General features: G+C 41.6%; 1 protein-coding gene across 1 annotated transcript in view; it reads left to right on the top strand.

Annotated features, from left to right (window-relative positions):
• CSMD1 (CUB and Sushi multiple domains 1) overlaps positions 1–17,753 on the top strand; it is a 732,674-nt gene that overhangs the window by 47,629 nt on the left and 667,292 nt on the right. Inside the window, exon 2 of the mRNA XM_044225749.1 lies at positions 12,119–12,196. Coding sequence (XP_044081684.1) covers positions 12,119–12,196 — 78 coding nt within the window. The remainder of the gene's footprint in view (positions 1–12,118; positions 12,197–17,753) is intronic.

Raw genomic sequence — 17,753 nt, 5'->3', positions numbered from 1 at the left:
CCCGTTTCAACCGGTCCCCTCAATTGAGCTAGCTACCCCCCAGCACACTCTGGACCCCCACGAAGTCAGCCACAACGTAAGGTCACACACTTCTGGATGTCTGCGGGGGCAGAGGATCCTCAGTGAGAGGCACAGAGGAGCTGCGAGTGTGGGACAGACAGAGGGGGAGGGACCCCCAGAAGCCAGCTGCTGGGGTAACACTCCGGTGCGAAAGCGCCCTGCGCATGGGGACCCGCCTTAGTTTGGGGACCGGTGGCTGCAAGAAGGGAAGGGACTGACAACAGTGCTGAAAAAGAACAAGGGGACATAAGGACTCATTCTGGGCGGCCACAGGTGTGGACCTAAGCCCACGGTCCCAGGACAGACCATAGCTGCCGCCGCCCACGCAGGCTCAAGTCCACAGTCCCAGGGCTGCCTGTGCTACCTCCGCCACCACCACCCGGGCTCAGGGCATTTGATGTGGGCTCCAGTTGGTGGTCCCTGGGGCTGGCAGCTGCCGTGGCTGAGAGGAGCCGCCCTCAGCGGTTGAGTCAGCGGTCCCAGGAATAGCAGCCGCTGGAACCGGGCTCACTGGGACCAGCATCCCTCATGGTTTTGGTAGTGGGGGGGTGCAGAGATGAGCGAGGGCCTCGGGCAACCTCTGAGATGTGGCGGAGGTGGGGGGCGGTGCACACCACCTCTGCGAGGCTACAGTGTTCAATAGGGTTTGCAGAGGTGGAGTCTGTGTGTTCTGGATCATTCAAAGCGGAGCAGCTTGAGGCTTCTCTCTGGGGCGGAGGTTTGGGTAGACCAGTTTACTTTGCTCCACTCTCCAAAATGGTGGGAAAAGCTGCCAGAGAACAAAAGCCTCCAGAAAACAGAAGCCTGAAAAGCTAGTTACGGAGCCCAGCCCCTTGGTAAGGGGCAAGACAACTAAACCCAGTCAGGACTGACTGAAAAACAATGCAGCACTCCCCCACCGCCACCAGAAGACAAGTTGAAGGAACAAGAGGACAACAACCACAGGGTCCCCATGAAACTTTAAAACCCCAACAGCATGGGAAAACAGAATATTAAGCTCCTGGTATTGCCTCATAGCCTGTATATTTTTTAGATTCAATATAGCTCTCTATTTTTTAAATTATTTCTCATGATTTTTGTTCTTTTGTCTTCTTGCCTACTTACCATTTCAAATGTTATTACAATATATTGCATCGTAACATTTTAACTTGAACTTTTTCATACACAGACTTTTTTCTTTTTTAGATATAGATATAAGCTTCAATGTAGTCCTTTTATCCCTATTCAATTATATATATATATCACTTTTAATTTCCCTGTATCTCTGGAAAGTTGAGTTCTCTAAAACAGATAACAGGATACATCCAGGAAGGACTGAAATACCCCTCCTCACCCACATCTGAGGGATTATAACCACCTTCCTGTCATCCCCCCCCTTTTTATTTTGTGGTGTTTCTTTTCTTTTTCTTTTGTAGGTCTTTCTGTTTGTTTTTGTTTTTGTACTTTATAAATCTTACTCTCGGGGCTCATTTGTGTCTGCCTGTCTTTCTTTCTTTCTTTCTTTCTTTCTTTCTTTCTTTCTGGTGGTGACTTCTGATTGCTCTGAACCTTCTCAGGGTTTACCTGGTCTGGATTGTGGTTGATATTTTCAGCTATACATCCCCTCAACCACAACTCAACAGAATGACAAGGAGGAGGAATTCCCAGCTTAGAAAAGATCCAGAGACAGTGGCCTCTCCAGCAGGTCTAATGGTTATGGATCTATGCAGGGTACCAGAAATAGACTTCAGGGTAGCAGTTATGAAGACAGTAGTCAGGCTGGAGAAAACTATCAGTGGCAACCTACATTCTTTAAGGGCAGAAGTGATAGATCTGGCAGAACTTAAAAATGCTATCAATGAGATCCAGTCTAATCTAGATGCTCTAACAGCTAGGGTAAATGAGACAGAAGAATGAATTAGTGATCTTAAAGACAAACGGATAGAAAAGAGGGATCAGGAGGTGACCTGGAACAAAGCAAGCAGCTTAGAATCCAGGAAAAATAGAATTAGTTAAATAAATGATGCCATGAAACATTCCAATGTCAGAATTATTGGGGTCCCTGAGGGAGTGGAGAGAGAGAGAGAAGACTAGAAGGTGTATATGACCAAATCATAGCCAAGAACTTCCCTAATCTGGGGAATTAAACAAGTAATCATGTCCTAGAGGCAGAAAGGACACCCCCAAGAACAATGAGGGGAGATCAATCCCCAGGCATGTAATAGTAAAACTTGTCAATTTGAGAACCAAGGAAGCCATCTTAAGAACAGTTGGGGAAAGAGATTCCTTAATTACAGAGGGAGGAACATCAGAATAATGTTAGACCCATCCACAGAGACCTGGCAAGGCAGAAAGTCCTGGCAAGACGTATTCAGGGCACTAAGTGAGAAGAATAAGCAGCCAAGAATTCTTTATTCATCAAGGCTATCATTCAGAATGGGTGGAGTGATAAGGAGCTTCCACAACTGGCAGATATTGAAAGAATATCTGACCACCAAGCCAACCCTGCAAGAAATATTAAAGGGGAGTCTATAAAAGGAGAAACACTCCAAGAGCAATACAGAACAGAGAAATACAGACACAATCTGTAGAAACAAGAACTTCAGAGACAACATGATGACAATAAATTCTTATCTGTCAATAATCACTCTCAATGTGAATGGCCTAAATGCTCCCATTAAATGGCACAGCATTGCAGATTGGATAAAAGGAAAGATCCATCCATGTGCTGTCTACGAGAGACTCATTTTGAAACTAAAGATACATCCAGACTGAAAGTAAGGGATGGAGAATCATTTTTCATGCCAACAAACTACAAATGAAAGCTGGGTAGCAATTCTCATAGCAGACAAATTAGATTTAAAGGTTAAGACTGTAGTTAAAGATATAGAAGGACACGATATCATTCTTAACGGATTTATCCAACAAGAAGATCTAACGATTGTAAATATCTATTCCCCCAACATGGGAGCAGCGAACTACATAAGCCACCTGTTAACCAAAATAAAGAGACATATTGGTAATAATACATTAATTGTAGGAGACCTCAACACTCCATTCTCAACAACAGACAGATCAACTAAGCAGAAAATCAATAAGGAAACAAGAGCTTTGAATGACACACTGGACCAGATGGACCTCATAGATATATACAGAACATTCCAGCCTAAAACAAAAGAATACTCATTTTTCTCAAGTTGACATGGTAGATCACATACTGGGTCACATACTGGGTCAAAAATCAGGTTTCTCCAGAATAGATCACATACTGGGTCAAAAATCAGGTTTCAACTGATACCAAAAGATTGAGATTATTCCCTGCATATTCTCAGACCACTGTGCTTTGAAACTAGAACTCAATCACAAGAAAAAGTTTGGAAGAAATTCAAACACTTGAAAGCTAAAGACCATCCTTCTCAAGAATGTTTGGGTCAATCAGGAAATCAAAGAACTTAATCAATTCATGGAAACCAATAAGAACGAAGACACATTGATCCAAAACCTATGGGATATGACAAAGGTGGTCCTAAGGGGGGAATACATAGCCATTCAAGCCTCACTCAAAAAAATAGAAAAATCCTGAATACAAAAACTGTCTTTATACCTTAAAGATTTGGAGACTCAAAAACAAATTGAATCTAACCCATGCACAAGAAGGGAAATAATTAAAGATTAGAAAAGAGATCAATGAGTTAGAAACTAGTAATACAGTAGAACTCATTAATTAAACTAGAAGCTAGTTCTGTGAAAGAATTTATAAGATTGATAAATCACTGGCCAGATTTATCCAAAAGAAAAGAGAAGGGACCTAAATTAATAAAATTATGAATGAAAGGCAGGAGATCATGACTAACACCAAGGAACTAAGGAAAATCATCAGAAATTGTTATCAACAGCTATATTCCAATACATTAAGTAACTTAGAATAAATGTATGCATTCCTGGAAACCTATAAACTTCCAAGATTGAAACAGTAAGAAATTGACAACCTGAATAGACCAAAAAATGGTAATGAGATTGAAGCAGGGATCCAAAATCTCCCAAAAAACAAGAGTGCAGAGCCTGATGGATTCCCTGGGGGAATTCTACTAAACCTTCAAAGAAGAAATAATACCTATTCTCCTGAGGTTGTTTCAAAAAATAAAAAAGTCCCGATTCTTTCTATGAGGCCAGTATTACTTTGATCCCCAAACCAGGCAAAGACTCCATCAAAAAGGAGAATTTCAGACCAATATCCCTGATAAATATGGATGCCAAAGTTTTCAACAAGATCCTGGATAACAGGATCCAACAGTACATTAAAAGGATTACCCATCAAGACCAGGTGGGATTTATCCCTGGGATGCATGGGTGGTTCAAGATCGGCAAATCAACCAATGTGGTAGAACAAATTAGTAAGAGACAAGAACCACCTGGTCTTCTCAAATGATGCAGAAAAATCATTTAACAAAATACAACATCCTTTCCTGATTAAAATTCTTCAGAGTATAGGTATAGAGGGAACATTCTTCAGCTTCATAAAATCCATCTATGAAAAACCCACAGTGAATATTATTCTCAATGGGGAAAAGCTTAGAACCTTCCCATTGAGATCAGAAACATGAGAAGGATGCCCACTCTCACCACTGTTGTTCAACATAGTACTAGAAGTCCTAACAATAGCAATCAGACAAAAAACGAAAGAAGGAGGGAGTGAAGGAAGGAAAGAAAGAAAGTAAGTAAAGGTATTCAAATAGGCCAAGAAGTCAAACTCTCTCTCTTCATAGATGACGTGGTAGTTATGTGGAAAGCCCAAAATTCTCCACCCTCAAATTACTAGAACTCATGCAGCAATTCAATAATGTTGTACAAAATCAATACACAGAAATCAGTTGCTTTCGTAGACACCAATAATGAAACTGTAGAAAAAGAAATTAGAGAATGGATTCTATTTGCAATAGCACCAAAACCCATAAGATATCTTGAAATAAACCTAACTAAAGAGGTAAAGGATCTATACTCTTGGAAGTACAGAACACTTAGGAAAGAAATTGAAGAAGACACAAAAAGATGGAAAAACATTCCATGCTCATGGATCAGAAGAATAAACATCACTAAAATGTCTATGCTGCCCAGATCAATCTATACTTTGAATGCCAACCCAATCAATATACCAACAGCATTTTTCAAAATGCTGTAACAAACAATCCTAAAATTGGTATAAAACCAGAAAAGGCCCTGAATCACAAAGGAAATCTTGAAAAAGAAGAACAAGCCTGGGTGCCTCATGTTGCCTGATTTCAAGCTATATTACAGCATACTATTGGCACTAAAACATATATATATATATATATATATATATGTGTGTGTGTGTGTGTGTGTGTGTGTACATACATATATGTTCCATGAGTGAGTGTGTATGTATGTATATAAACACACACACACACACACACACACACACATACATACATACATACACACTCACTCATGGAACAGAGTAGAGAGCCCAGAAAGGAACTCTCAACTCTGGTCAAATAATCTTCGACAAAGCAGGAAAAAATATCCAATGGAAAAAAGACAGTCTCTTCAATAAATGGTGCTGGGATAATTGGACAGCCATATAGAGAATAATGAAACTGGGCCATTCTCTTACACCATATACAAAGATAAGCTCTAAATGGATGAATGACCTTAATGTGAGACAGGAATCCATAAAAATCTTAGAGGAGAGCAAAAGCAGCAACTATTTTGACATCAGCCACAGCAACTTCTTTCAAGGCACATCTCCAAGAGCAAAGGAAACAAAAGAGAAAAAGAACTTTTGGAACTACCTCAAGATAAAAAGCTTCTGCACAGCCAAGGAAATATTCAAGAAAACAAAGAGGCAACCCACAGAATGGGAGGAGATATTTGCAAATGATACTACAGACAAAGGGCTGATATCCAAGATCTATGAAGAACTTCTCAAACTCAACACCCAAAAAACAGATAATCAAATCAAAAAAATGGGCAAAAACCACGAACAGACCCTTTTCCAAAGAAGACATACAAATGGCTAATAGATGAAAAAGCCTTCATCATCATTAGCCAACAGGGAAATTCAAATCAAAACCACATTGAGATACCACCTTACAACAGTTAGAATGGAAAACGTCAGCAAGGCAAAAAACAGCAAATGCTGGAGAGGTTGTGGAAAAAGGGGAACCTTCTTATATTGTTGGTGGGAATGCAAATTGGTGCAGCCACTTTTGAAAATGGTGTGGAGTTTCCTCAAAAAATGAAAAATAGAGCTACCCTATGACCCAGAAATTGCACTACTGGGTATTTACCCCAACGATACAGATGTAGTGAAAAGAAGGACCATATGCACCCCAGTGTTCATAGCAGCAATGGCCACAATAGCCAAAATGTGGAAACAGCCAAAATGCCCTTCAAGAGGTGAATGGAGGGACGTCTGGGTGGCTCAGTTGGTTAAGCAGCTGCCTTCGGCTCAGGTAATGATCCCAGCGTCCTGGGATCGAGTCCCACATCGGGCTCCTTGCTCGGCAGGGAGCCTGCTTCTCCCTCTGCCTCTGCCTGCCTCTCTGTCTGCCTGTGCTCGCTCTCTCTCCCTCTCTCTCTGACAAATAAATAAATAAAATCTTTAAAAAAAAAAAAGAGGTGAATGGATGAAGAATATGTGGGTCTTATACACAATGGAATATTACTCAGCCATCAGAAAGAAGGAATACCCAACTTTTGCATCGACTTTATGAGACTGGAGGAGATGATGCTGAGAACAGAGAAAGTCAATTATCATATGTTTTCACTTATTTGTGGAACATAGGAATAACATGGAGAGCATTAGGAGAAGGGAAAAATTAATTGGGAGAAATCAGAGTGGGAGATGAACCATGAGAGACTATGGACTCCAGGAAGCAAACAGTTTTAGAAGGGAGGGTGCCGTGGGGATGGGTGAGCCTGGTAATGGCTATTAAGGAGGACACAGATTGCATGGAGCACTGGGTGTTTCATGCAAACGAAAAATCATGAAACACTACATCAAAAAGTAATGACATACTGTATGGTGACTAACACTACACAATTAAAGAAAAAAAAAGAATGCTGTTGCCACTAATTCAAGAATAAATTGATATAAATATGAAATTTGAAATAAATCATATTTACTAAGGGGAAAATATGAAAAGACAACATAGATACAGAAGATTAATAGATTATAGGATATAATTGTTTATCAGATTTAATAAAAACCTTTTGATTAAATAATTGCAAGATGAACAGAATAAGAATATTTCTGACAATAAGAAAGCTCCGATAAGTTCATTTGTATACATGTTAGAAACTTAAGTCTTTTATATAACTATATATATTATATATACATTTATATTAAATTAATAAAACTAATGAATTATGACAATCCCCGGAGTCAATAATAAGTGCAATTAACAGGGTTTATATTTTTTATTGCAAACCTCGAGTTCCTCAGATGTGTCCATGGTTGATGTGTATGCACAAAACAATTTCTTCTCTGGTTGGTTAAGATTTCTCAGTGATTCCTGGTCCCGACTTTAGTAAATTAATTTTTTGAAATCATTTTACACTTCTTTTACTTACTTGAAATGATCTGAGCTTTTCCTGACAGGTAAAGCACCGTTTTAGGCAGTGGAAGCTGAAGATATGACTTGGCTTCCCAGTAGAGGTCTAATAAGCATGAGCACCTCTGTGATGTCCCCTGCCAGGGACAGGGGAGGGAACCTGGGAAGCATCCACGACTGAGCTTGATTAGGAAGCAGTCGTGGACGCAGGAGGGAAGGAAGTTCCCTTTGGAACGGATAGGGAAAGCAGCTGCGTTATAAAGGAACAGTCGTATTTATGTCTCAGCTTTCTGCCACTTGAAACGTGGTTATGAAAAGCCATTGGCATTTCAATATGGGGGTGATTCTCTCAACTCTCCAAATGACCTGAAGTAGGTTTATCCTAACCCTGACTGATTAGAGTAAAAGAAAAAACAAAGAGTGAACATATGAAACAAAATAACACATCCTTGCCGGTGCTCCTTCTCAGTCTTTTCTATGCTTCATCTGCAAATATTGTTGCTAGAGTTTTACCTGCTTAAATTTCCTTATAGGAAAGGGGGGACTGATGTATCTGTTTGAGGCCGTGGAATCTGAATTACTGAGGAATAATCTAAGGGAGATAGGCCAGTGACTCTCAGGCTCGAACCTTAGCATTTATCCAGTTGCCTCCCCCGATCCCCCAAAAAGAAAACAAACTAATGGAGAGGAAGGAAAACAAAGCAAAAAGAGAAAAACAAAGCAAAACGGGGTTGCTAAAAATATGAAGTTTGAAGATGGGGCTTATCTCCAGGGTTACTGATTCCATACGTCTTGAAGTTGACCCAGGAATTAGTATTGTTATCAATCAGGAAGTGTGATTTTATGATTCCTTCTAAGAATTGAGAGCAAATGGGGTAAACACTTAAATCTGTGAACAACTTCAGGCTGTTGGCAGAGATTGTCCTGGGAGAGCCATGATTCTGGAGAAGCTCCATCTGCCTGCCCTAGTCTCTCCCTCACCCCCTGCATCTTTCCTGGTCAGAGGAACTCTGGGTTCAGGTCTGTGGGGAGCTGGGGGAGGAAAGTAGGACCCTGGGTGGAGGAAAAGAGGGCACCATGAGAGGAGGGACCCTTGGAGGATGGACAAGTCAACCGCCCTTTCTTGACAATGTTGCCAAGAGCCAGTGCAGTGGAATCGGAAGAGCAGCGATTTGTCCTAAATCAGGACTCAGTGGAGCACATTGGCATCAGCTGCGCGTCACCATTTTATTGGAGGAAAAACCCTTGGTGGATTGAGCTTCACACAACTACATAGACTTATTTGCAAAGTTCCAGAATCCATCAAACTCCCAGATCGGTCCCGTATATTTAGACGTCATTACTGTACCGTGAAAGCTACTCTTTTTATTTCTCTATATTTTCTGCGTGCATGGAGTCCTGTTTGTTCTGTCTGTTTATTTGGGTGACATTTGCTTTAGTTTTATGTTTGTTATTATTTCGCATTGATCCCTGTCTGTTATTTATTGTGCACTCATTGCCTCTCTCCCGAGTAACTTCAAGACAAAGTTATTTCAGCACAAAACAGTGGTTATGATGGGTGACGCACACGGAGGCATTCACCAGTTCAAATGAAAACGTTGTTCCAGGGAGTCTGACGGACACAGTCCCTGCTGCCACCAGCACTGTGATGAGAGCAGGTGCCAGAGCTCGTTTTCCCACCACAGGGAGATAAGGATGAGCAGAAGGGCAGATGAGGAGGGAGCAGGCGGAGAGGACTGCCTCCTGGTGCTTGCCGCCATGTGTTACCTAAGCTTGTTGTGCATCTCAGCTCTGGTGAAAGCTGCCACCCCTCACTTTACCCATCTGATGGCAGCTTTGTCTTGTCCACTCCTAAATCCCAAATCCTGGATCTGCTCAGTGGCCAGCATTCTGGTAATGGCTATCTCCATTTCTTCCAAAGAAACTTCCTGTGATTCCCTCCTCAGGGGAGGTGTTTGCAAAGGTGCCTTCTACCTAAAAAGGTGTAGTCAGTGCCAACATGGAGGGATTGTCTCCTCAAATGTAAAATCTTTCTTTTTAAGGGAGAGGTGGAAAATGATGGAGAATCAGCTTTTATCCCATTTCAGAAAGAAAAACAAAAAAGTGAAAGTATCCATAAACAATCATTTCCTTCAACTTTGGTGACACTCAGGTGATTCTGAAGTCCAAGGGCAAGGCTGTCTTCCATGTTCAGCTTCCTTCCTGTTAGGGGGACTTTACCTTCGTGCCTTCCACACTCAAGCTGGCCAAGCACACGGAGGGTCTTGGGTCCTGAGTGAGAAGATCTGTATCCAAGTGACACATCTTCCCCCTGTGCACGTTCTACAAATCTGTGAGCCTTGGTTTCCTGGCGTTCTAATATGAGTAAAGTTCTGCACAAGACATACCTGAGTTGTGGGAGAATTAAAAACCATAGCGTTTGAAGATGGTTCCCAAAATGTAAGCTGGCAGCCAATGTCCTTGTGAAGAGTGAGGTGAAAAGTGGGAGGTGGGGCTCTGAGAAACAGAGCTGCAGAGACCTGATAGCCAGAAGGTTGGAAAATAGTGTGGCCAGATGGTGGCAGAGTGGAGAAGGAACAGAGGTTCATCGATATGAGCCACGGAAGGACAATCCCAGAGGACAATTCCTGGGGCCACAGCTAGAGCAAATATGACCATGGAGATAGGAAAGTAATAGCAAACACCATCATAGACTGAGTCTACTATGTTCAGGGGCATCTGTTACGCTGAACATCTAAACCTTCCTGCACAACATTAATAACTCTGCTTTTGATATCAGCATCCCATTGTTTTAGGGATCTCCAGAGAATCAGAAGTAGTAAGATGCATTAATTTTTTTTATAAGAAACTGGATCTCAACAGCTATGGGAGCTGAGAAGTCCCAAGACCTGTACAATGAGTGGGTAAGCTAGGGAACCATGAGAGCTGATGGTGTAGTCCCTGTCCAAAGGCTGGTAGACTCAGGACCCAGGAAGAGCTGATGTTTCAGTTGGAATTTTAAGGCAGGAAAACAAAACAAAACAAAACAAAAAACTAATATCTCAAAATGAAGGCAGGTAAGCAGGAAGAATTATTTCCTATTCATGAGAATGTCAGCATTTTTTTCTATACAGACCTTCTACTGATTAGATATGGCCCACCCATATTAGGAAGAACAATTTGCTCTACTCAGTTGAGTAAATTTTTAAAGATTATCTATCTATCTATCTATCTAGAATGGGGGAAGCAGTGGAGGGAGAGAGAGAATCCCAAGCAGACTCCATGCTGAGCATAGAACCCAACATGGGGTTCAATCCCCTGACCCTAAGATCATGACCTGAGCTGAAATCAAAGTCAGACCCTTAACTGACTGAGACAACCATGTGTCGCAGTTGATCTAAATGTTAATGACATTCAAAAAGCCTCCCACAGAAGCTCCCAGAATACTATTCATCAAGTATCTGGAAAGTCTGTAACCCAGTCAAGTCGACACATAAAGCTGACCATGGCACACCACGTTACAGATACTTTAACAGACTCTGACTAACTTACCCAGACCACATAGCGAACGAGTTGTTAGCAAAGATTCAAACTCAGGTCTGCATGCTTTCAGCTACTCGAGGTCCAGGCTCATTTATGTAAACCATTACTGTTTAAACTAAATATTACATTTATTTATTATAAATATTATTAAACTATTAAGTTAATTAAAAAGAATACAATGTTAATATTTAAAACATTAAATTGTTTAAATTAAAATATTATTTTCTAGTTTCTTCCCATAAATGCCTCCTCACTATTTTTTTCCCCAGAAATGACCAGAAAATTAGAACTTCTTTAAATGTCTGATGTAGGATCTAGAATAATAAAGTTACTTAAATTTAAACCTGATAACTATGACTTTAGAAATCAATTTCATAGATGATTTTTAAAAAATATTATCTATAGGTAATAAGCATCTGGAAGGATTGGCATTCTTTTATTTAACATTTTATTGAATATTTTATCCCCAGCACTCAGAACATGCTTTCCCATGTTTGCTCCCCATCAATGCATATTTGCTAAACTTTGCATGGTCAGATAACGATGTGAATAAATAAATGAGCAACTTTCAATTGTGTCTACAAATTATCGTGAATAGAGCAGATTTAGAAAGCTCTATAGTCAGCGCACGTACACTGAGAGAGCAATCCCCTTGAGTACCTGGAGAATGATCATGGTTTCTAGACTGGCCATTGCTACTGGTGAGTGACTTCAGATGGAGAAGTTACACTGTATTGCATATTATTTCTAGTTTCTGTCACTGCGGTTACAAGATATGATCTTGCTGTTTGATAGCCTTGCATTAATTATTCACAAGCTCTTATACTTCATTTTCTTTGCATCATTAACCTCTTAGAACGTGTCCCATTTTCCAGAGCTTGGTAGGCAAGCAGTCACGACTGGAAATGCTGTGAGGATAAAGCACTACTTTATGGGATCTCTTTGAGCTGTACCTACTAATGGCTTTCTTTGGTTTCTTTCAGTGAAAAAGGCAATTGAACTGAAGTCAAGAGGAGTCAAGATGATGCCCAGCAAGGACAGTAGCCATAAAAACTCTGTCTGTAAGTCCTCTTCCTTTTTACATGAGGATTATTATGTCAATTGTGGTGAAACAGAGGAGAGAATGGATGGGTTCTGGAGAAGTAATTCTATAAACTACTTTTCTCGCTTCAACTCTTGCTACTTTTCTCTCTAAAAGTATTTTCTGACGAAGAATATGTGTTGGCTTCATGTTGTTGGGGAAGAACGTCATGTAGATATTCTCCTAAATGAATTTCCTAAATGTATCTCAAATCGATCTTTATTCTGTGTCCTCCTTAGTCACCGTGAGACTGGACCTTCCAATTTCTCCCTTAAATAAGTGTCCCACTGTCAGGTGTTTTGATCCTGGTTCCTTTTCCATACCTGTATATATCATACCCCACCCAGATTGGTGTGTGGGATATAGGAGGCTTGTCTTATCATTTTTCTATTAAAATGTTCTGAGGAACTGGCCTGAAGAATAAAATAGCTTCACTGCCAGAAATGCCCTCTCTCCTGCCACTGAATGCAGAATTCCAAGCAATGCTTAGAGCCCCCCTGACCCCACCTGGAAGCGTTTGCTGACACAGGCACAGCTAGCTTTTCCCTGGTTTTGTTCCCCTGGTGTCATGTTCCTACCTGTTACAGTCTTTGTTTGTCACAGTTTCACTGTGGGTTTACCTGTCCCACTAAATGCACATCAGCAGGCTCCATCAGCTGGTACCCAAGTGGGTATTTCCGGTGTGGTCCTTTCCCATGCGCCATGCTATTTTTAAGCTGTTCAAGCTGTTGGGTTGCCTTTTCTCTTCTTTCCCGTGACTTCTTTTGGTGTCCCTACTTACCCGCTCTCTTGGTGCTCCTTAGGGAATATTTGGGAACCATGCATCTTCTCTCTTTTCTCACTGCCTAACACTTAGTAGAAGCAGAAGGCTCAGGATGGACATCTGGAGTTCCTGAGCTCAATTTACTCTATTTTTATCCTTATGATATATTGGGCTTCTGCAGCAAGTTTTATCCATAAGAAATACTCCACAAAAACTAATAGACAAAAGTAAAAACAGTATACATCATTTAAAAATTACGTTGTAGGTTGACCTATCTCTGCTTTCTTGATATCCCTATTCTATGGTGTCCTTCTCACTGTTTAGGTAACAATGGTCTGTTGACTGTGTGATGGCCCTGTTCCCTGGCACTTGAAAAAGGCAAAGAAATAGACACAGACTCCTGGGTTGTAGGTGTCGAATACTGGGCATGTCTTAGAACTTTTAGGTTATCATAGCAAAGTACCCTGGATTGAGTGGTTTAAATTTATTTCACATGGTTCTAGAGGCTAGAAAGTCTGAGATAAAGGCAGATTCAAGGTCGAGTGAGAACTTGCTTCCTGGTTCAGTGATGGCTGTCATCTCATTGTACCCTTGCATGGCAGAGGGAGAGAGCATCTCCTGTGTCTTTTTATAAGGGCACTAATCTCATCATGAGAGCTCCAGCTCATAACTTACTTACCTCCCAAAGGCCCACCTCCAAAAGCCATCACAGCAAGGGTTAGGATTTCAATAAACAGTTCTGAGAGGTGCAAAGATTCCGTCTATCAGATGGTGGATTCCCTAAACTCTGACTAGCTCAGGCCCTAAGGTACCCACCTGCCCACCCCCATCACTTTGTAAATATCTTCACTAGACTTTCTTTATGATAATCATGGAAATCTCATTCAAATTAAGTTGGACTAAATAAAAGGATGGAATCCAAAGGCAGAAAACAACTGAGGGGCGGAGGAAGAAAGGAAGGGCTTTAATAGTAAAGTTTTAGTATTTTATATTGTTAACTTCTAATTCCAGATGTTCAACAGGGTGGGGCTTGTGGTTCTTATAGTAATTTTGAAACTTATTTCTTATAGTTGAACTTCTTACTAAAATGACCCACAGCGATGTAGAACCACATGGCAGGTGAACCGTCTATCCAGTCCATCTTAGGTCTGACATTGAGCTCACCTGCTAGAGCCACACTTAGGCAGAAGATTTCCTGGTAAGGAGAACATCTCTCATCCTTATCTGAACAGGACACAAAATGACCAATGCCTGCTTACTCATGTGGTGCAAGAAGACATTCTGTCCTTTCTCCCGTGGTATTCAACTTGTTTTTGATCAGACATGAGACTTAATTATTAGGAAAAAAAAATGAGGATTGAACAACCTGAGGACCTTCTAATGTCAGTGATGTAATAAGTGATAAAAATGCTATTTCCAGGGAAGGTGTGGCCAGAAAAACAAGGGACGTGTTTCCTAGAGAAATGGACATGGGTTTGGAAGCTAGAGAGCCGGGATTCAGGGGTTGTCAATGCATGGAGGGTTGCTAAGTCCAGGTTTCATCATTTTGAAGTTAAGGCCATAATGACTTTTGTCCAGTAGATAAAGCAAGGTGTTTGTAGACTGTCCATTCCAGGGTATGGCACAGCAGGGGCATTCGGCAGACCAAATCTATCACAAACTTTCCATCTAGTAATGGGAAGAAGAGACAAACGTAAGTAGAAGGTTCATCCAGGAATTTACATGGCTTAGGGGGTCTTTTTCTATAGAGGAGGAGGTAATATTGAAACCACTGCACTTATTTCTGTGATCTTAGATAATAGTTGGGCCAATCATCAGAGGTGAGCCTACAACACAGAACTCTCTGGCATCCCTGCTTTATCCCGAGAGCTAGGTTCCATGTAGATCACAGCCTCCGAGGTTCTCAAAATTAAACCCAAGCATACAAGTATCTGATGTTCACCTTCCACAGTTATCCTGACCTTGGCTCCTCCATTGGAGAGCTTTGGCTAATGGATAACAAGGTGCCCATCACAGATGTTTAGCACAAGGTTCAACAGCCAGGGCTCACTCTTGTCCCTTCTCATCCTGTGCTCACCTCTGTTTTAGTGTTTTTCTTTGTATTTTACATGTTTTGATGTTGTGCCCAAGTCTCTCTTCTTCATGACACCCAGCACAAAGTAAGAGATGTGGCAGCCAAGCTGGCATGATGACCTTTTTAACTCCAGAATCTTGGACGGGGTGTGCCGTGCAGTGCTCACACGTGCCCACCTACGGATGCCAGACACGAACAGACACAGGGACAGCCGTCTGCTCATACACGCAGCTCATGTCCACAGCAAGGGGCATGGGGCAGCTGAGGGAAAGCAGGAATGGGAGGCCTCCTCTTACCTCCTTGACAGTCCCTTCCACCTGGTTCTGCTCCAAGGTGCAAAGGCCCAAGGTCGCATCTCTTCCCAGACATACTGACCCTACATGACCCTTTCCCTCTCGATTAGGCGCTAATATTTTTTTGCCTTGTTGCTTCCAGCCTAAAGGCAGACAGTAGCCTAGCTCTTAGTTACATGGTTGCGAGGGACCATACTATGCCGGTGGCATATCTGGATCTACTCTGAGATAAACAGTCCCCTTGTAAGTACTCCTGCCTTATAGGATTCTTCTCTGGAGTGACTCCTGCTCCTTCAACATCTTCCTGTTAAAGATGATAGAAACTGCTCAAGATTCTGGTCAACCACAGAAGGCAAACCACCCAGGAACTCAGGTATTTGAAAAGAAACAAAGGAACACAAACACCAGACAAGGCAAGGAGTCTTGCCTTCTGGCAACGTCAGTCCAAGTCTAACCAAGTGCCGGGAAGAGAGAGGCCCTGGGTATAGAAAAGGAAGCATGTGACAGACAACCTCAAGGACTCACGGTTTGATGTCAGAAGGCTGGAATCATGACAACAGCGAGATCATGGCCGTGCTGAGATGATGTCAAGGCACCATGCTTTATAGCCAGAGCAAACCGGGGTTTTATAACTTGTACATTGAGAAAGTTTATGCCAATATTTAGTAGCTGGTATGTAAGTTAAGATAATCCATTTTCGAACGAAACAGATAACCCATCATTTCGTTTGAAAATAAATGGTGTATATTCCTAGATACGTCACACAGTCCAGTTTCCAGCCTCTTAGCTCAACTCCTCCCGGGCCAGCATGCATTTCCTCCCTAGACCTGCCTGCATTATCCATTTGGTCCAAGACGAGATCCATGAGAGAAGAGTGGTCCTCAGGGAACCCCCCAGCTGCCCCCTTCACGGGGTCACGCACTGCACTTCCTCATCAATAGCCCAAACTAACATGCACTTAGCATGGATCTACTCATCAGAGGAAGAAAGGGGAAACACGTGAAAGGCTCATTTTCCCCGTTGTGGAACGAAAGTCCTACACATTCTCTGTTCTACTCTTCTTGACGGAATTGAGTCTTCTGTGAATTTGGCTCCGGAATCCCTGTGTTGGTCAGTTTATTCCGCCAGCCTGGATTTCACGTAGCAATGAAACCTTAGTGATTCACCTTCATCCTTAACGTGCGCAAGCTTCATCGCAGAGGCTGGGTGATGGCACACGCTCTGGAGATGCCTCAGCCTCTACCTAATGAGGGCGATCGATTTCCTACATTACTCTTAGGATTAAATGACAGAGGAGTTGATTTTTTTTAATCAGGCTCATTTGTTATTGATTAATAATGTTTTCAGAAAATCTCCAAGATAATTTAGGTGCTAATTTTGGCTGTTGCTCTAAATTTCTAATTATTTTAAGCTTTGAAAAGATTGCAGCATAAATGGGGGCTTCATGCAAAGAAGGGCATCTTTAATACGCTCAGTGAACATCCTACCCCGATCTTCCTTGCTCTCCCTCAGCGAAAATGGGCTCACCCTTACTCTGAGGTTGGATCCTCAGAGTAATTTAATAATCCAAGGGATTATTTAATAATATTTAATAATAATTATTGTTTAATAATCCCTTGGATTATTAAATTGCCACTGCCTATTTTTGAACGATAGTAAAGAGTAGACATTGTTTCTTCTCACTCTTCTCTTTCTTGGCTTTCTCCTCGGAAGAATACAGGTTTAGCAACCCCAAGTGTGAGAACCCTGAGGCTAGATAATCCGTTGGTACCCTTCTAACGCCAAAGTATGACAATCTGCAGGAAGGAGGGTCAACGGAAGCCTCGGTTCTTATTTTCAGCTAGAGATTGTTTTCCCCATGTACAGTTGAAGACAAGCGACTTTACAAATTCAGTATCGATGTGTTGTAAGTCGCTCGGATGAATTGATGGCACATGCTGTGTATTGGCTTCTGCAGTCACAACTGTTCTCCCCAAGCAGGGCAGGACATTTAGTGCAGAATCATTATTTAATGTAAAATAGAATAAAACATTGCGGAGAAACCGAACACTGCCGTGCGTTGTCTTACTAGCACTTGGGTAAAAATAACACCAGAACATTATAAAATAAATGACCCTAGAATTCTTCTACATTTGACTATAAACCATTTATTTCATTGACTTTTTTTTCTGCTATGGACAATCAATATTTTTTCTACCCTGAGAAAAAAATACCTGAAGCAAAATAGTCCAAGTTGCCCAACAGAGCGTCCCGCTAATGCAAAGCGATTGACCGAGTATGGTCTTCCGTGACGACGCTAAGTCGTTCCATCTTTCTCTGGTTTTTCTTTTGTCTCAAAAATAATTATTTTGAAGGGCACATCTTAAAACTTGTGCGGCTCTGTTTTTAGAATGACACAGCTGACTGT

The sequence above is a fragment of the Neovison vison genome, chromosome 11, assembly GCF_020171115.1.
Source record: "Neovison vison isolate M4711 chromosome 11, ASM_NN_V1, whole genome shotgun sequence".
In the NCBI taxonomy this organism is placed as follows: Eukaryota; Metazoa; Chordata; class Mammalia; order Carnivora; family Mustelidae; genus Neogale; species Neogale vison.
This window is presented reverse-complemented; position numbering and strand designations above follow the sequence as displayed.